Source organism: Xyrauchen texanus, chromosome 42, assembly GCF_025860055.1.
Source record: "Xyrauchen texanus isolate HMW12.3.18 chromosome 42, RBS_HiC_50CHRs, whole genome shotgun sequence".
NCBI classification, from domain to species: Eukaryota; Metazoa; Chordata; class Actinopteri; order Cypriniformes; family Catostomidae; genus Xyrauchen; species Xyrauchen texanus.
This window is the reverse complement of record NC_068317.1, coordinates 34086824-34105427: the sequence shown is the minus strand read 5'-3', so window position 1 is coordinate 34105427 and position 18604 is coordinate 34086824. Positions and strand designations below refer to the sequence as shown.

At 39.4% G+C, this 18604-nt stretch overlaps 2 protein-coding genes and 1 long non-coding RNA gene across 3 annotated transcripts in view; 1 reads left to right on the top strand and 2 right to left on the bottom strand.

The window, feature by feature from the left end:
• Positions 1-442: 442 nt before the first annotated feature.
• Positions 443-3317, bottom strand: LOC127635256 (uncharacterized). The gene is made up of 3 exons (XR_007969453.1): positions 3169-3317; positions 1024-1146; positions 443-576 (listed from the first exon to the last, which is right to left on the bottom strand). It is a non-coding gene; the product is annotated as an uncharacterized LOC127635256 (long non-coding RNA).
• On the top strand, positions 2203-10073 carry LOC127635251 (probable crossover junction endonuclease EME2). The gene is made up of 8 exons (XM_052115158.1): positions 2203-3486; positions 5908-6029; positions 6193-6306; positions 6392-6528; positions 6634-6700; positions 6794-6909; positions 6998-7187; positions 8862-10073. The coding sequence occupies exons 1-8, from the start codon at positions 3087-3089 to the stop codon at positions 9015-9017; spliced, it is 1302 nt and encodes a 433-aa protein (XP_051971118.1). The 5' UTR covers positions 2203-3086; the 3' UTR covers positions 9018-10073.
• A 2121-nt stretch (positions 10074-12194) lies between these two features.
• Positions 12195-18604, bottom strand: part of spsb3b (splA/ryanodine receptor domain and SOCS box containing 3b) — a 14860-nt gene continuing 8450 nt past the window's right edge. Inside the window, exons 3-7 of the mRNA XM_052115155.1 lie at positions 17961-18138; positions 17543-17730; positions 17201-17303; positions 16899-17024; positions 12195-15726 (exon numbers count right to left, since the gene is read on the bottom strand). Of these exons, the coding sequence (XP_051971115.1) occupies positions 14960-15726; positions 16899-17024; positions 17201-17303; positions 17543-17730; positions 17961-18138 (1362 nt within the window). The 3' untranslated portion in view covers positions 12195-14959. The remainder of the gene's footprint in view (positions 15727-16898; positions 17025-17200; positions 17304-17542; positions 17731-17960; positions 18139-18604) is intronic.

Genomic DNA, 18604 nt, shown 5'->3' with positions numbered 1-18604 from the left:
CGTGGGCATTTGGTACTTCTTCATCTCTGTGTGTGCCAAACCCATCTCTGGTGTTCGCTGCCAAAAAGCTATTTTTTTGTTTCATCTGACCCGGTCACATTTGAAGTTCCAGTAGTGTCTGGCAAACTGAAGATGCTTGATGCCTTTTTTCTTGAAACCTTCCTAAACAACTTGCGCTGATGCAGGTGATGTCTGATATTTTATTATTTTAATTTTTTTTTGTTATTGTAAAAATAATAATTGTACAATGACGATCTCGAAAAAGAAACAAAATTTGGCAGAATTTTTATTTTATTTTTTTCATAAAAAACCCTGATAGCAAAATGCACATTTTGAAAGCATTTTTAAATACAAGTCTGACCTATATCTTCTTCTGTTAACCTTTTCCCCTAATGTTTTTAGGGCAAAGAGAGGACAGAAAACAGCAAGTATACAACAGTTGGAGTGTGAGTGATTCCTTTAGGTCCTGTTGATAGAAGGAACCTCGTTAATCTCCTCTGTCTCTTCTCTCTCGTCGTTCATCAGCGGTTCTCTGTCTGCAGCTGACCTCTTAGTCATCTTATTGAGAGTGCTCCCCTATAAACAAACACAAATCAATGCATTTAAAACTCATGACCAGAATGTCTTAAAGGGACAGTTCACCCAAAAATTAAAATTCTTTTTTGTTTTAAAATGAAAAATGACTCGTTCTAGTTCATCATACCGATGTGAAGTGTCACTCAACTCGCTGAATAGTCTACACACTATTCACAGTTCTCATCTGTTCATACTGTTGCTATGGTTACCCATCTATCATGGGTGATTCAGAGAGAGGTGGCGATTGTGGGTAGATGCTGAGTATGCTAGACGTGATGATGCAGCTGGTGGTATTGCCAACATGAAAATTATCACATATTGCCTCTCCACAGCTGGACATTCATGTCACTGTACAACACACACACACACACACACACACACAAAAGACCCCACATTAACACACACATGGCACATGAAACATGCATAAATGTTTGTCAAAAATGACACCTAGACTTGGTGCCCAGTAGCTGGCCCACCACCAGGTTGGAAATGCCGATGCCAATCATCTGTATTGATGTGGCCAAGCCCAACCTGCGGCACCACCAGAGGAATGGGGGGCCACATACTCGCCTGCAATGCACACAAACACAACAGAAAACAAATGAAGATCAGATTCAAACCAATGAATGAGACATTTAAAGTAGACGTGAAATGACATTCTCAACCTGATTGACTTTCGCAATGTGACGTATTACAGACTGAAACAGGACATTCAACACGAAATAAAGGGCTGCATTACCTAAAACAGAAGCCTCCTATAATACTTGAGTAGCTATTAACATTTTAATTAAAGATTACATATTAAGGAAAACAGAATTTATTTTTTCCATGCAAAAATGTACATGGACCATTTACTGTATTAGGAAAGTACTGTAAATAGGATCATTTCTGATTCCTTGTTGACTTTTAACATATTGTATGAATGGTGTAATGGTGCATTTATGCACAAAAATACGAACACCTCAACCTTGGGCTGTCACTATTATGTAATTTGGCTGTGTGCATGATACAGTAATTTATTCATATTTAACTTGGGATCATATAATAAAACAGGGGAATATTATTTTCTTTAAGAAATATATTATATTATGCAATATTACAAAAAAATTGACATAAATAATAAAAATTATATTTTAATATCAACATATTTCAAAATACTCTCTTTTTTGTCAATTTTAAATTAACACTGTTTTTTTTGTAAAAATTTCCAAACCCAGCCAACCTGAAACTTATATTATATTATATTATATTATATTATATTATATTATATTATATTACAATACATTATATTATATTATACATTTTATATTATATTGTATTATATTATATATTATATTATATATTACATTACAATACATTATATTATATTATACATTTTATATTATATTATATTGTATTATATTATATATTATATTATATTATACATTTTATATTGTATTATATTGTATTGTATTGTATTATATTATATATTACATTACATTACATTATATTATATTATACTATATTATATTATATTATTATTTGAATTTTGAAGACGATTTGAGTTCTGAGTGTTACTTTGCTTCTTTAGTACATCTCATTCCGGGACCCCGTTAGAGGACAGGGCATGATTTTTTTTAATCTAAAATAGTTTTACATTACCTTGCAATAAATGTACCAATGTTTTACTACAGTAACCATATTTTAACCATGGTATTTGTAGTGAAACCATAGTAATAATAAAGGAAAGAGAAAAATATGGAAATAAAAATCATGATTTTGTGTTTATTATGATTTTACTATACAAATACTTTAGTTTAACTATGGTTAATATGGATACAGTAACCATAGTTTTACCATGGTAAAGCCATAGTTTACAAAAGTATTCATAGTTAAACTAGTTATCATATAGCATCAGGGTGAACTATCCCTTTAATCTTATAATGTTTATAATGTATATTTAGTCATTCTAAATGTAAAAATACACTTAATGGTAGCAATATAATATAAAACATCATGAACCATCTTAATTGAGACTAACTATTAATATTTCCTAAACGCATTCCTCGTGAATATTGTCCCTCTTTCCACTCCGTACTTGTTTACAAACGCAGAAAAAGACACTTCAGTGATCGAGACTAACTATTAATATTTCCTAAACGCATTCCTCGTAAATATTGTCCCTTTTTCCACCCCGTACTTGTTTACAAACGCAGAAAAGACACTTCAATGATCGAGACTAACTATTAATATTTCCTAAACGCATTCCTCGTAAATATTGTCCCTTTTTCCACCCCGTACTTGTTTACAAACGCAGAAAAGACACTTCAATGATCGAGACTAACTATTAATATTTCCTAAACGCATTCCTCGTAAATATTGTCCCTTTTTCCACCCCGTACTTGTTTACAAACGCAGAAAAGACACTTCAATGATCGTACAGCATAACGTATTTTTAAAACGGTATAGTGTATATTCTATTTATAGTTTCTTATAATGCTTTACATACAGATTATGTAAAGCTTTATGTCATGTCAGCTTTAAAGAGAGCAAACACGTGGGAAATATCAGATTCAGAGAACGAGAATGAAGAAACTAACACATCATCATTACGTGTGAAACTGGATCAGGACTCATCTTCTGTCTCGACTGTGAATGCGTTGAATAATTCACCGGTATCAACATCAGCTGCCCGGACAGAAGACGCCAGCATCAAGAGTCCCGGGCGGAGGAGGACAAGGAGGACACGGGAGGAGGTGGAGGAGGACCGGGAGAAGAGAGAAGCTGCTCGAGAGAAACTGAGGGAGAAGAAGGAGAAACTCAAAGAAGAAAAACTGCAGGAACGACAGAGAAGGAAAGAGACAGCAGAGAAACTGATGCTGTTCAAACCTGAAAACTTCATGAAGACGCTCACAGTGAACATTCACGCAGGTGAACTGTAGAGAACTGCTAATAAATGTATATGGTGCCATTAATGATGACGTACAAACAATGTACAATATTCAATTAAAGGAATATTCCAGGTTCAACACAAGTTTAGCTCAATCGACAGCATTTGTTGCATAATGATGATTACCACAAAAAGTAATTTCGACTCCTCCCTCCTTTTCTTAAAAAAAGCTAAATCTGTGTTACAGTGAGGCACTTACAATGGAAGTCAATGGGGCCAATTTTTGGAGGGTTCAAAGTCAGAAATGTGAAGCTTATAATCTTATAAAAGCATTTGCATGAATTCTTCTGTTAAAAGTTGTGTATTATTTGAGCTGTAAAGTTGTTTAAATTCGTTAAAGTCGTTTTAGGGGTTACAGTGTTACGTCGTCATGGCAACGAAGTTGTAAAATTGGCTATAACTTTACACCGATGCGGTGAGTAAGCGATTTTAACACACTAAAAATCACGTTTACATGCATGTTGTTTACGTCTTGTGGCTATACTTTTGAAACAGTGAGTATTTGAACGTTTACGGATTGACCCCCTTTGACTTCCATTGTAAGTGCCTCACTGGAAACTCTTTATTTTTTAAAAGAAAAGGAGGGACGAGGGGTCCTGTGTATCTCAGCGAGTATTGACGCTGACTACCACACCTGGAGTCACGAGTACGAATCCAGGGAGTGCTGAGTGACTCCAGTCAGGTCTCCTAAGCAACCAAATTGACCCGGTTGCTAGGGAGGGTAGAGTCACATGGGGTAACATCCTCGTGAGTCGCTATAATGGGGTTCGTTCCCAGTGGGGCTTGTGGTGAGTTGTGCGTGAATAGCATGAAGCCTCTAGGTCTCCGCAGTAACGCGCTCAACAAGTCACGTGATAAGATGCGCGGATTGACGGTCTCAGACGCGATGGCAACTGATACTCGTCCTCCACCACCTGGATTGAGGCGAGTCACTACGCCACCACGAGGACTTAGAGGGCATTGGGAATTGGACATTCCAAATTGGGGAGAAATAGGTAAAGTAATTTTGTTACTTTTTTCCTGAAAGTAACAAAAATTACCAGCACAGTTTTATTTCCAGCTGGAAATGATGATGATGGAAATTACATTTTTTTGACGTTTTTTAAATCGAATGACAGACTTCTTTGTATTGCTAAGGTTCATTTCATAGCTAACATTTTGTGTAATGTGCCAAAATTACAACTTGATTGGAAATCACAGCCAATAACAATATTGTGCTCACAAGTGATATTTACTTCAAACAGCACTTATTTTCATTCAATATTTTCATCGTTTAATATGAAAGTTTGGCACTGGGACAAGGCGAAAGCAGTCAACTCTATACATGTAAGACTTTTAAAAATAACTAAATTAAATGATTATGGCCGGGTAAAAAGTTTCCAATTCAGTTTTAATGAGACCTTCCTGTAACAAAAAGAAAAAGAAGTTGAAATCTGTTACTTCAAATAAAAATCAACCCCTGAGGCATGAAAGTCCCCAAAGTTGAAGGAACACCCATATAGTTGGCACTGCATTACAAGTGTAAAACATTGCTTAACCAAGAGTGAAAAGTGTTTAACAAAACACCTTTTCTTACTATATGTTTATATGCTCTCTCTCTCTCTCTCTGTGAGTCTGTCTCTCTCTCTCAATTCAATTCATTTTAACGAGCTTTATTGGCATGAAAAAGACATTTTGTACTGCCAAAGTAATTACATAGAAAAACAGAACAGGAACTGAACTAGGACATGAGAACAATAATAACTATAAAGAAATAACATTCAGCAGTAATGCAACATTATATAGGGTTGGAAACAGGGGTAGGGGATTGGGGTCAGGGGTCATCAATACATCATGTATTGTTATTTATTTTAGTTCTGGTTGTCCCTCGGGTTTCTACAGGATACTACAAACCTTGCAGCTATGTTTGCACATTCTTCTTTTTCACCCAGAATAAAACACATGTTTTTGTGTCGGGGTACATTCATTGAACTCTGGGCGTATGTTGTTAATTTTGTGGTAATATTAGTTTCTAATTGGTTGGTATTTTGGGCATTCTGTGAGGAAGTGCAGTTCTGTCTCAATCACTCCCAGGTTGCATTGGGAGCACAGTTTGTCCTCGCGGGACAGCCATGTCTGTCTGCGGCGGCCCGTCTCTATAGCCAGACTGTGCTCGCTCAGTCTGTACATTGTCAGTGCTTTCCTTAATTTTCTGTCAGTCACTGTGGTCAGATAGTTTGCCACCGTGTACTCTTGATTTAGTGCCGAATAACATTCCAGTTTGTGTTTGAGTTTTTCTTTCTCTTTCTCTCTCTCTCTCTCTCTCTCTCTGTGAGTCTGTCTCTCTTTCTCTTTCTCTCTCTCTCTCTCTCTCTCTCTGTGTGAGTCTGTCTCTCTTTCTCTCTCTCTCTCTCTCTCTCTAGGATTGTTGCAGGATGCAGGCTGTGACGTGTTGCTCAGGACTCTAGATTGTCTTGAATGGAGGAACCGTATAGAGAATCAGAGTCTTCTCAACAGCATCAGCTGGACACGACCAGCCCTTCAGGTCACTTATATAACTCCCACTCTGCCGACAGGTTGTGTTATGAGTTATTATTGTTGCAAAAGAGGAACCGAACATGCACAAGTGCTCACCAAATGTCACAACATCCATATTTACATGTATTTATGTGGTTTATTTTCTGTCTGGGTGTGTTTGTGCACTGCAGACTGAGGAAGAAGATGAAAATGGAGTTGTTGAAGAAGATCAAATTCTGATGGTGGTCCCCCAAGATGAATTTGAACACATTGTGATGTCACACAAACAAGGCACTGATCAATCGGTCAGTCATTAAACTTCAATAAACGTCTTTGAACATTTTAAAATCTGAATGCATTTTATTGCCTACTGTTTCTTTGTGGTCCCAGGTTCTCATTGGTGAAGTGACGGAGGGGGTGGGGCCTCACAATGAGAGGGCGGAGTCTCTGCTAAAGCAGCTGTCTGAATACTTGACCACAAATCCTGGGAAAGTTGTCACAATTCTAGTGATCAGTCATTACCGACGGTACACATGTTTACTTTTCTAACACCAGTTCAAAATAATGTTGAATAATGATTTATCATCTTAAAAGATGCTACTAGAAGTGCTTCTGTATGTATAAGTGTACAGATCAGGAATTTGGGATGAAGACGATACCAGCTCTCACCTCCGTCAGCAGGATTTGGACATAGAAGAGGTGAGACGAAAACTGTTATAATGTCTCTTCTTTCCTCAGAGTCTGATCTTGGAGTAATGTGGCTTCACTGTTTCTTGTTTTTCTGATTGGCAGATCCTGGTTCACCTGCAGCTCTACTGGAATGTGGCTGTGCACTTCCTGTTTGGCTGGCAGGAAGTGACCGATCATGTGATTGCTTTTACCAAAGCTTTATCCAAACGACCTTACAAGTGAGTATTGCAAACAGATCATGCCATGTAAATCACACATGAGACCTAGAGCTTCTGGGTCACCATTGCAGGTGATTGTTTTCTACAGAGTGTTGTGTGGTGATCCTGAGCTGGGCTTCTGTATGGACGGCTCGTGGTCAGGAGGTGTGCGTGTGGACAGAGATGGCCATGGCCTCGCTCAAGTGTGGACACGTCAGATACAGCAGCTGAACCGTGTCAGTCCAGCCATGGCCAAAGCCGTGACGGGCACATACCGCTCACCTTCACTTCTGCTGCAGGTAACATGTTTTTAGACACTATTCACTAATAATTTTGTTCTAGTGTTCTTACTTAAATGTACCTTAGAGGATAGGGAGGGAATTTAGTTTATGAAATAGTTTTGTGTTCTCTCACAAAAAGTTTTGCGTTCCCTATTAATAGCGTTATGCATGCCTTACCCATTGTTTTACTTCTGTAACTATACAGTAGGTCAAAAATATATTTTTTTACTGAAGCTATAACCACAAAAGTTACCATGGTTTTTGTTGTATTGTTGATGAATGGGAACATAAAATATGTTGTTGTGATGGAATGCAAACGATTGCGAGGAAAACAAATTAGATTTTATAGGAACGTGAATTAGTGAGGGAACGCAAAAATTTCCGTGTGTCACGATGTGGGAAATCAGGAGAAGGCAGACAGAAGGTAGGATCCAAACGCGGCTTTATTGAAACAATAAATAAACAAAACACGGGAACAAAAGAAAGTTCCACAATGGGAAAACAGAGACAGAACCTTGGAAGGACACGGGGACATCAACAAGGGGAACAGGAACCACGAACGAGAGAGTAGTCACAGGGAACTCGGGCTGGAAACAGGGAGCTAACAAACACATCCATTAACAAACAACGACCGACAGAGACTGAACAAACAGACAGGGTTAAATACATGAACAAGGGAAAAAGGGGCCAATGAACAAACTGAACTCAAACAAGGTAACAAGGTGATGAACAGAAACCAATGGCAAATTAACGAGGGCAGGTGAAAACAATGAACGGAGAACACGAACGCTAACGAGAAAACTATGGAAGCACAAGGGTGACAAAAATGACAAACAAAGGGCAACAGTGAAACAAGACAAGGTAATAGAAGAAACTACAAAGGACTACAAAAACCAAAACAGGAAACAGGAACTAAACTAAGCTTCCACATAAAAGCACAAAACAAAAGACAACAGTGAACATGACACCGTGAGGGAATGCATACTATTGCGAGGGAATGCAAAACTGTTACGAGGGAATACAAAACATATTGCAAGAGAACGCAAAATATTTTGAGAGGAAACGCAAAACTGTTGCAAGGAAACACACATTGTAATATGAGGGAACGCACACTTGCGATGGAACACCAAATTGTTTGTAAAGGAATGCATACTATTGCGAGGGAATGCAAAAATGTTGCGAGGGAATGCAAAACCGTTGCGATGATAATTTCCCTCGTAACAGCAAAACATTTTGTGAGGGAAGGCAAAACTATTGCAAGGGAATGCAAATTTTAATGTGAGGGAATAGCAACTTGTGAAGGAACACCAAATTGTTCAAAAGGGAACGTAAACTATTGCAAAGGACAGCAAACTTCCGAGGGAACACAAAATCTCCACAAAATGACCAATGGCAGACGGGGACGTTTTCAGAAAGCTGTTTTGAAAACAACGTTTATTTTTGCAATTCGGTTTGGTGGCTCTAGTGTCACAGAAGTACATACCTCAGCTTTATGTCCTGTAGGATGGCTCAATACAGTCCATCTCTCTAAGACCATTTATGTACATTTTGTTTTAGATGATTCTTAATTTTGTCTAAAGTTCCCTTATTGATGATGCATGATTTGTGCATAATGTTTGCATACAGATTTTGTGCTCAAATACGTGCACACTCGGGGTTAGTGAGTAAAACCCACTTCTTGTGTACCAACAGGCCTATGAAGAGTTGGAGTCTACGGATGACCAACGCAAACTATTGGCTGATGTCACTGTAGTAGGCGGGGCCAAAGAGAGGCGTGTCGGTCCTGAGCTCTCACGCCGTATACATCGACTTCTTACTTCCCAGAATCCTCATCTCCTGCTGGACTGAGACCGGAAGTGTGGGAGAAATGACTGATTCTGCACAATATAGCTGCCTGACTACTTAAAGACTAACCTGTGATGGTGATTCTCCATCAAAAACTGATTTGAACCTCAGATCCATCATTCAAATGCATTTGCCATTAACAGTTCACTTTGGTTCAGTCACACAGCTAACACTTTTAACTATAGTATCGATTATGTATCATGTGGTCTTTACAAATCACTATAAATCACATACATTTAAGGGATTATTTTGATCTGTATTTAAACTTATTGTTTCATGTCCTGCTGGCACTTAAACTGCATCATTTGGCAAATGCTTTTACCACTAATCCAAGTAAATGAGATTACACATCAAAACACAAATGAGCTTTGTAGTTTATCTGTTTATTTATTTTTTTACCTCAAAACAATTTAATCAGTTAGAAATCATGCAAAAGAGTACAAAATTATTTCACTCGTCACACTAATAAATATATTAGTTATTTAATAAATCAATCAAATCAAGAGAGGGCAAGTTGAACTAATAAAATACAGAATGAAAAACAAAATGGTTATACCTCATAATCAATGAAACACACAAACTAAAGGCTTTATAAAATCAGATATGTATTTAACTTTCATAGCAGAGCTAAAGCACTCCAGTATTGAATTACAATAAAATACTTTAACGCTTCAATGAACCAATTGACCGTCTCAGATATTGATTTACTGCATTTTAGAAATCTGATCATTTGATATAACTGGAAGTCATTTGTTCAGTCGGCCTGTCGTTGTGATTAATAGAGGGCAGGAAAGTTTTGGGACCCACTTTATATTAGGTGGCCTTAAATACTATGTACTTAACCATTAATACAATATACATATTCTGTGCATGCATGTTTTTGCATTGTAATTACATTTAAAGTACCTGCATTTAATTACATTTGTAGTTACACTGTTAACTCTAACCCAACCCTCACCCCAAAACCTAACTCTACCCCAACCCTTACCCCAAAACCTGACTCTAACCCAACCCTCACCCCAAAACCTAACTCTACCCCAACCCTCACCCCAAAACCTGACTCTAACCCAACCCTCACCCAAAAACCTAACTCTACCCCAACCCTTACCCCAAAACCTGACTCTAACCCAACCCTCACCCAAAAACCTAACTCTACCCCAACCCTTACCCCAAAACCTGACTCTAACCCAACCCTCACCCCAAAACCTAACTCTATCCCAACCCTTACCCCAAAACCTGACTCTAACCCAACCCTCACCCCAAAACCTAACTCTACCCCAACCCTTACCCCAAAACCTGACTCTAGCCCAACCCTCACCCCAAAACCTAACTCTATCCCAACCCTCACCCCAAAACCTAACTCTATCCCAACCCTTACCCCAAAACCTGACTCTAACCCAACCCTTACCCCAAAACATAACTCTAATCCAACCCTTACCCCAAAACCTGACTCTAACCAACCCTTACCCCAAAACCTGACTCTAACCCAACCCTTACCCCAAAACATAACTCTAATCCAACCCTTACCCCAAAACATAACTCTAATCCAACCCTTACCCCAAAACCTAACTCTACCCCAACCCTTACCCCAAAACATAACTCTAATCCAGTCCTTACCCCAAAACCTAACTCTATCAAACCCTTACCCCAAAACATAACTCTAATCCAACCCTTACCCCAAAACATAACTCTAATCCAATCCTTACCCCAAAACCTAACTCTACCCCAAAACCTGACTCTAACCCTACCCTTACCCCAAAACCTAACTCTAACCCCAAAACCTGACTCTAACCCTACCCTTACCCCAAAACCTAACTCTAACCCAACCCTTACCCCAAAACCTAACTCTACCCCAACCCTTACCCCAAAACCTAACTCTACCCCAACCCTTACCCCAAAACCTAACTCTAACCCAACCCTTACCCCAAAACCTGACTCTATCCCAACCCTTACCCCAAAACCTAACTATCCCAATCCTTACCCCAAAACCTAACTCTAACCCAACCCTTACCCCAAAACCTAACTCTAACCCAACCCTTACCCCAAAACCTGACTCTATCCCAACCCTTACCCCAAAACCTAACTATCCCAATCCTTACCCCAAAACATAACTCTAACCCAATCCTTACCCCAAAACCTAACTCTACCCCAACCCTTACCCCAAAACCTAACTCTAACCCAACCCTTACCCCAAAACCTGACTCTATCCCAACCCTTACCCCAAAACCTAACTATCCCAATCCTTACCCCGAAACATAACTCTAACCCAATCCTTACCCCAAAACCTAACTCTAACCCAACCCTTACCCCAAAACCTAACTCTAACCCAACCCTTACCCCAAAACCTGACTCTACCCCAACCCTTACCCCAAAACCTGACTCTACCCCAATGCTTACCCCAAAACCTAACTCTACCCTAACCCTTACCCCAAAACCTAACTCTATCCCAATCCTTACCCCAAAACCTAACCCAACCCTTACCCCAAAACCTAACTCTAACCCAACCCTTACTCAGGGCTGGACTGGGAAGAGAAATCGGCCCCGGATTTTACATAGCAACTGGCCCAAATTTTGTTGAGTTCTGGTTTGTTCTGCATAACACTGTGGCTCATTTTAGCTTATCATATTTACCAACCGTCCCGCTCGATTCTCCCGAAGGCCATTCCACCCCTGATCGGCCCCAAAATGCCGGTATGCCAGATTACCAGTCCAGCCCTGCCCTTACTCCTAAACATACCCATACCTCAACCTCAGTAGCAGCAAATGTGGGCAGAACAGCATGTAGTTACACTGTAAATGCATAGTCTTGTATGCATCTAATGTTAGTACATAGTGTTTAAGGCCAGCTAATATAAAGTGTGAGTAAGTTTTGTAATGAGAACTTGAGGATTGGTTTAACACCATGTCTACACCGGAGGCAAAAGCAAATAGCTTCCACTGCAATTAATGATGTTGACTGTGTACACTGGATGGGACAGTCACATTGCTCCCGTTCTATTTCTGACGCTTGGTATCACAGTTGTTTAAGCACGGAGTTCCCGCCATAGTGCACATCATCTTTGAAGTACGTTTACTTCTACGTTGTGGCACGACTGTATCTATAAGCAGGGCTGTAACCACCATAGACATTTAGGGGGACAACCCCCCCCCCCCCACCCACCCCCACCCCCCAATATTTATAGTAGTGGTCTACTGTTATGGGTGTTTTCCATGGTTGATTATTCAATTATTAAATTGCCCACCCAACCCCCATTCCTGAATATGTGGTAACATCCTTGTCTACAAGTCTGAACAATGGAATACAAATAAATACTCCAATAATACTCGAGATACTGTACTATATACACTCACCTAAAGGATTATTAGGAACACCTGTTCAATTTCTCATTAATGCAATTATCTAATCAACCAATCACATGGCAGGTGCTTCAATGCATTTAGGGGTGTGGTCCTTGTCAAGACAATCTCCTGAACTCCAAACTGAATGTCAGAATGGGAAAGAAAGGTGATTTAAGCAATTTTGAGCGTGGCATGGTTGTTGGTGCCAGACGGGCCGGTCTGAGTATTTCACAATCTGCTCAGTTACTGGGATTTTCACGCACAACCATTTCTAGGGTTTACAAAGAATGGTGTGAAAAGGGAAAAACATCCAGTATGCGGCAGTCCTGTGGGCGAAAATGCCTTGTTGATGCTAGAGGTCAGAGGAGAATGGGCCCACTGATTCAAGCTGATAGAAGAGCAACTTTGACTGAAATAACCACTTGTTACAACCGAGGTATGCAGCAAAGCATTTGTGAAGCCACAACACGCACAACCTTGAGGCGGATGGGCTACAACAGCAGAAGACCCCACCGGGTACCACTCATCTCCACTACAAATAGGAAAAAGAGGCTACAATTTGCAAGAGCTCACCAAAATTGGACAGTTGAAGACTGGAAAAATGTTGCCTGGTCTGATGAGTCTCGATTTCTGTTGAGACATTCAGATGGTAGAGTCAGAATTTGGCATAAACAGAATGAGAACATGGATCCATCATGCCTTGTTACCACTGTGCAGGCTGGTGGTGGTGGTGTAATGGTGTGGGGGATGTTTTCTTGGCACACTTTAGGCCCCTTAGTGCCAATTGGGCATCGTTTAAATGCCACGGCCTACCTGAGCATTGTTTCTGACCATGTCCATCCCTTTATGGCCACCATGTACCCATCCTCTGATGGCTACTTCCAGCAGGATAATGCACCATGTCACAAAGCTCGAATCATTTCATTGGTTTCTTGAACATGACAATGAGTTCACTGTACTAAAATGGCCCCCACAGACACCAGATCTCAACCCAATAGAGCATCTTTGGGATGTGGTGGAACGGGAGCTTCGTGCCCTGGATGTGCATCCCACAAATCTCCATCAACTGCAAGATGCTATCCTATCAATATGGGCCAACATTTCTAAAGAATGCTTTCAGCACCTTGATGAATCAATGCCACGTAGAATTAAGGCAGTTCTGAAGACGAAAGGGGGTCAAACACAGTATTAGTATGGTGTTCCTAATAAGGTGAGTGTATATACAGTACTGTGCAAAAGTTTTAGGCATGTGTGAAAAATATTCGGTGTGACCATCTTTGCCTTCAAAACAGCTCCAATTCTCCTAGATACACCTGGACAGTTTTTATTGGTTGTTGGCAGATAGGATGTCCCAAGCGTCTTGGAGAATTCTCCACAGTTCTTCTATCTATTTGGGCTGTCTAAAGTACATCTGTCTCTTCATGTAATCTCAGAATGATGTAATGTTCAGTGGGGGGCTTCATGGGGGCCATGACATCTGTTGCAGGGCTCCCTGTTCTTCTATTCTAATATATATGCAAAAGTAAGGTTTGGGAATCTAACATTTATATTTCCTATTAACACACCAAAGATGAAGATATAAATAACCATCTTAAGACAAAAGACTTTTGTACTGTACTGTGTGTATATATATATATATATATACTATATTGTATGTTTAAAGGCATTGACAATCTCATTGAACAAATCTGCCTGGTTTTTAGGTTTCTTTAATTCATAACTAATCAAAAGCTAAAACTAAAACGTAGTAGTACTCCAAAAAAATACCACAGTGAAAGATGTTTGGCATGTTTTGAGCTAAATTAAGATATTCGTTTGCAATGTTTTTAAACTGCCAATGTTCTAGTGAGGTTCTCAATCCTCTCTAGTTCAATTTCGCAGAAAAACAGGGTCACCTGACTACAAACATTGGCACTGGAAATGAGCAAATTTATGAGGAAATTCGTTCTTTCTCATTCCTGCAACCGAAGAAAAATGTATGACCTTGTCTTATTCAGTACCCTGAAAATAATCAAAGATAAAGAGTTAAATACTAGACAGACTATTCATTTTTTGGGGTGAACTATCCGTTTAAAGGAATGCACTGGTTTCAGCACAATCAACAGCATTTGTTGCATAAAATTGATTTCTGCAAAAAAATCTGGGTTAAAGTAAGGCACTTTACAATGGAAGTGAATGGGGGCCTGTACTCACTGTAATAAAAGTATAGCTACAAGACATTGACAATATTCCTGTTAACATGATTTTAGTGTGATAAAATCACTTTCTAATCTTATCTGTGTAAAGTTATATCTAGTTGCTATGACGACGCAATATTGGTAAACCCTATAAGTGGCTAAAATCATCTTAACAGGTGATGTTTACATCTTGTATCTATACTTTTATAGCAATGAGTATTTTCAGGTTTATGGACTGGCACCATTCACTCCCATTGTAAGTGTCATACTAACCATGATTTTTAAATAAACGTGGGTAGAGTAGAAAATGTTCTGCGGTAATAAACATTATGCTACAAACACTGTTGAATGAACATAACTTATATAGTTCCCAGAACATTCCTTTAAAGCTAATCTGTGACCTGTAATTTGCATGTAAGCGTTTTCCTTTTATGTCCAACGGCAGCGTTTTCTTTGATAGGTCTCTAAATCTGAGGAGCAGTCATCTGAGTCACTATCAGAGGCAGGGTCAACCAAAAGGGGGTGTGGCCTTGCAGCGTGAAGGCGGGGCAAAGAATGCATGACTCGGGATAATGAGAAAGTGGGATCGTTTAAATTGTCAAAGGAAAAAGGGGTGTCACAACAAGGACAGGAAGCCTGATGATGAAAGTCAGGGCTGTGGATGGGGGCGGGGCCACAACAGAGGGCGTGGTCAGAAGGTAGGGAGGGTTCAAGGAAACAGGTAACATCAATTTTAGAGTCTGTATCCTGATAAGATGCATCATCTGGACAGGGAGGAGAATCAGCATGTACTGTTGCTTCATCTTTACTACGGTAAGAACCAGGGTTATCGGACAGGGAACTAGAAATAAAGAGTTCACTGTCAGAGGGGGTGTGGGAAGGGACTGGGCTTGTGCATTCATCTGCGAAGCCATCTTCATCTGTCTCTGTAGCTTTGTCTTCACTGTTGTCTGGGCATCCGAGGGTCAGCACCCATCCGAGCTGGTTGGACAGCAGCAGACGCAGACCTGGGGGCAGTGGCAGTACACGCAGTGCGTCTGCGCAGTCGGGCAGCATTTTGCACAGCTTGGTGCAGCACAGGAACTGTAAGTTGGTGGGCGTGGAGTGAGAACGGATCAGTTTCATGCTGCTCTTGGCCGCAGTCGAACACACCATCGGATAAAGACGCTTATTTTGCAAGTGAGTGGCTGCAATGCCTGAGAGAAGAGAAAGGAAGTGTGAGAAAGGTTTAAACAGCTGCAAATGAGGAGACAACATACAGATCTATTAAAGAAATATTCTGGGTTCAATACAAGCTTTAGCTCAATCGACAGCATCTGAGGCATAATGTTGATTACAACAAAAATGTATTTCAACTCGTCCCCGCTTTTCTATAAAAAAAGCACAAAAAAAATCTGAGACAATGGAAGTGAATGGGGCCAATCCGTAAATGATAAAATTCTCACTGTTTCAAAAGTATAGCCACAAGAGATAAACAATATGAGTGTTAACATGATTTTACGGTGATAAAATCACTTACTAACCGCATCTGTGTGAAGTTATATCCAATTTTACAACTTCGTTGCCATGACAACGTAACACAGAAATCCAAGGACGACCATTTAAACAACTACACAGCTCAAATAATACACACGTTTTATTTCATGTTATTTAATTAATTTATATAAATGCATTTTATTAAATTATAAGCTTCATATTTCTCCCTTTAAACCCTCCAAAAACTGGCCCCATTGACTTCCATTGTAAGTGCCTCTCTGTAACCTCCATTATTGCTTTTTAAAGAAAAGGGGGGACGAGCTGAAATACATTTTTGTGGTGATCAACATTATGAGCTTAACTTGTATTATTTTAATTTATTCAAAAAAACATTAAAATGTGATTCACACACACTCTCACACACTCTCTCACACACACAAACACACACTCTCACACACAAACACACACTATCACACACACAAACACACACTCACACACACACTCACTCTCTCACACACACACACACACACACACTCTCACATACACACACACACTCTCACACACAAACACACAAATATATAATAGCCCCCAGTCAGTCAATTCAATACATGATGAATTATTTCCACACAAAAGCAGTTTATGCAGCGGTTTGAGGCTTCTCCTCCATTCACTTGCATTCAAACAGATTCAAACCATGAGGGCACCATGGTTGACGTATCCCAACCAGCCGAATGAGGCATCTACGTATGCATATCTATGCTCATGACTGCGTATGAAAAGGCTCATTTAACAGTATGAACATGACACGCGTTTTAAACTATATTTAAAAAAAAATTGTTTTGTTTTTATCACCATTTGACCCACATGCTTTCAACACATCTGTTCGTCTTACCGATGCATCTGCGGTTCTTGTAGAAGCTGAGTGTCCCGTGCCAGCTGTCCAGATGAACCCCGATTATGGAACCTTGACCGAACCGTGATGAGAAATTCACCTTTGACCCCTTATGGTGAAGGTGACCTAAATGGAGATAAATATAGATGAAGACGAATGGTTAAAAATACACAAATACCACTTTTTTGATTTTACCTTCATAGTCACAATGGTAAATTTGGACCGTGCACACACACATTTGATAACAGCATTTTAATGAAAATATTGTATCTGAAAAGCATCCGCTTGACCTCTGACCTTACCTGTGTAGGACAGACCCCAGCTGTCTTCATCAGTGCCCAACAGACTGCAGAAACTGTGTCTGAACTGATCCAGATTCACTTCTGATGTACCGACACCAACCATCTGCATTCATTCAGTCCCACACAGCATAAACAAACAAACACTTGTTTTCTATATTTATCCCCACTCTCACAAACACTTCCTTTGTGAATCTCAGGAAAGCATGTACGGGTCATATTCCACCCCAAAATCAAAAGAATAACAATTTAAATCTATATTTTACATGAAGAAGAAAAAAAAGAAGGCCCTTTGAGATGACTTGAATTGTGACATTTTCCCCAAACTTCACTTTGAAGTCTCACCATATCAGTGCCATAAACCGGTGATGTCATCTTGATCTCCCAGAAGTGCTGTCCATCACTGAGCGCTTTGGAGCCCCGGATGGCGGCTGTTCCACAGCTGTACTCAGAATGAAAGCTCACCTTCCGGTTAGAGCAGCTCAGAGACACGCTGGACGATTTACTCTCTTCATCCCACACCCAGTCACAACCTTTTATTACAATAGCAAACAAATAGACCATTTAAAGGTAATCAAACATATTGCCTTGAACTAATATTCCAAGATTCAGTTTGTAACTCTAATGTAATGGGTCTTTTTTGGTCATACAAAAGAAGGATAAAGTGCTTCTTTATCTAATGCGATGACATTCAGACATTTTTAAGTGTGACTTTAAGTGTCCAGATAATTTGATAGAACAGTACACACACATGCTCTCTCACCCTGTTCTTCCTCTCCGCAGGTGCAGTTGAGGGTGTACGGGCTGATCTGGGCATCTGAACTGAGCTCTGTTTGAGCTGGACACTGACAGAATGACTCGCCCATCACGGGCACCACAGGTGGCATCTCCGCTGGCACACATACAGTCACTGCCTGGTACCCTTGAGCGTCAGCTTCTGACTACACACACACATGACAAGTCACATCACAGATCACACACAAATGCACTAAGCATTGAGCAAATCTAGAACAGAGACCTCTACAGAAAACTAAACAAATATACAATTTTCATTTTGCATAAAGGAAATGTGGGCCATTACGTTTTCTTTTTTTGCATTATGACTTGAGAATTTAGATTCTTGTCCAGACAGGATGATTATCATTCTGTATTGCAGTAATGAGAATTAGAATTTCGAGGAAAATGTGATTAAATGTCAAGAAACTAATGTCATAATCGAACAAAATGTGAATAATTTAGAAAATAATGAAATAATAAAATTTTGAAAATTGTTATGAAAATAATTAAATTACATTTTTTAAATTGTTATGAAAATAATTGTATAATTGAATACAATTTTATAATTTAGAAAATAATGAAATAATACAAATTTGAAAATTGATATGAAAATAATGTCATAATCGAACA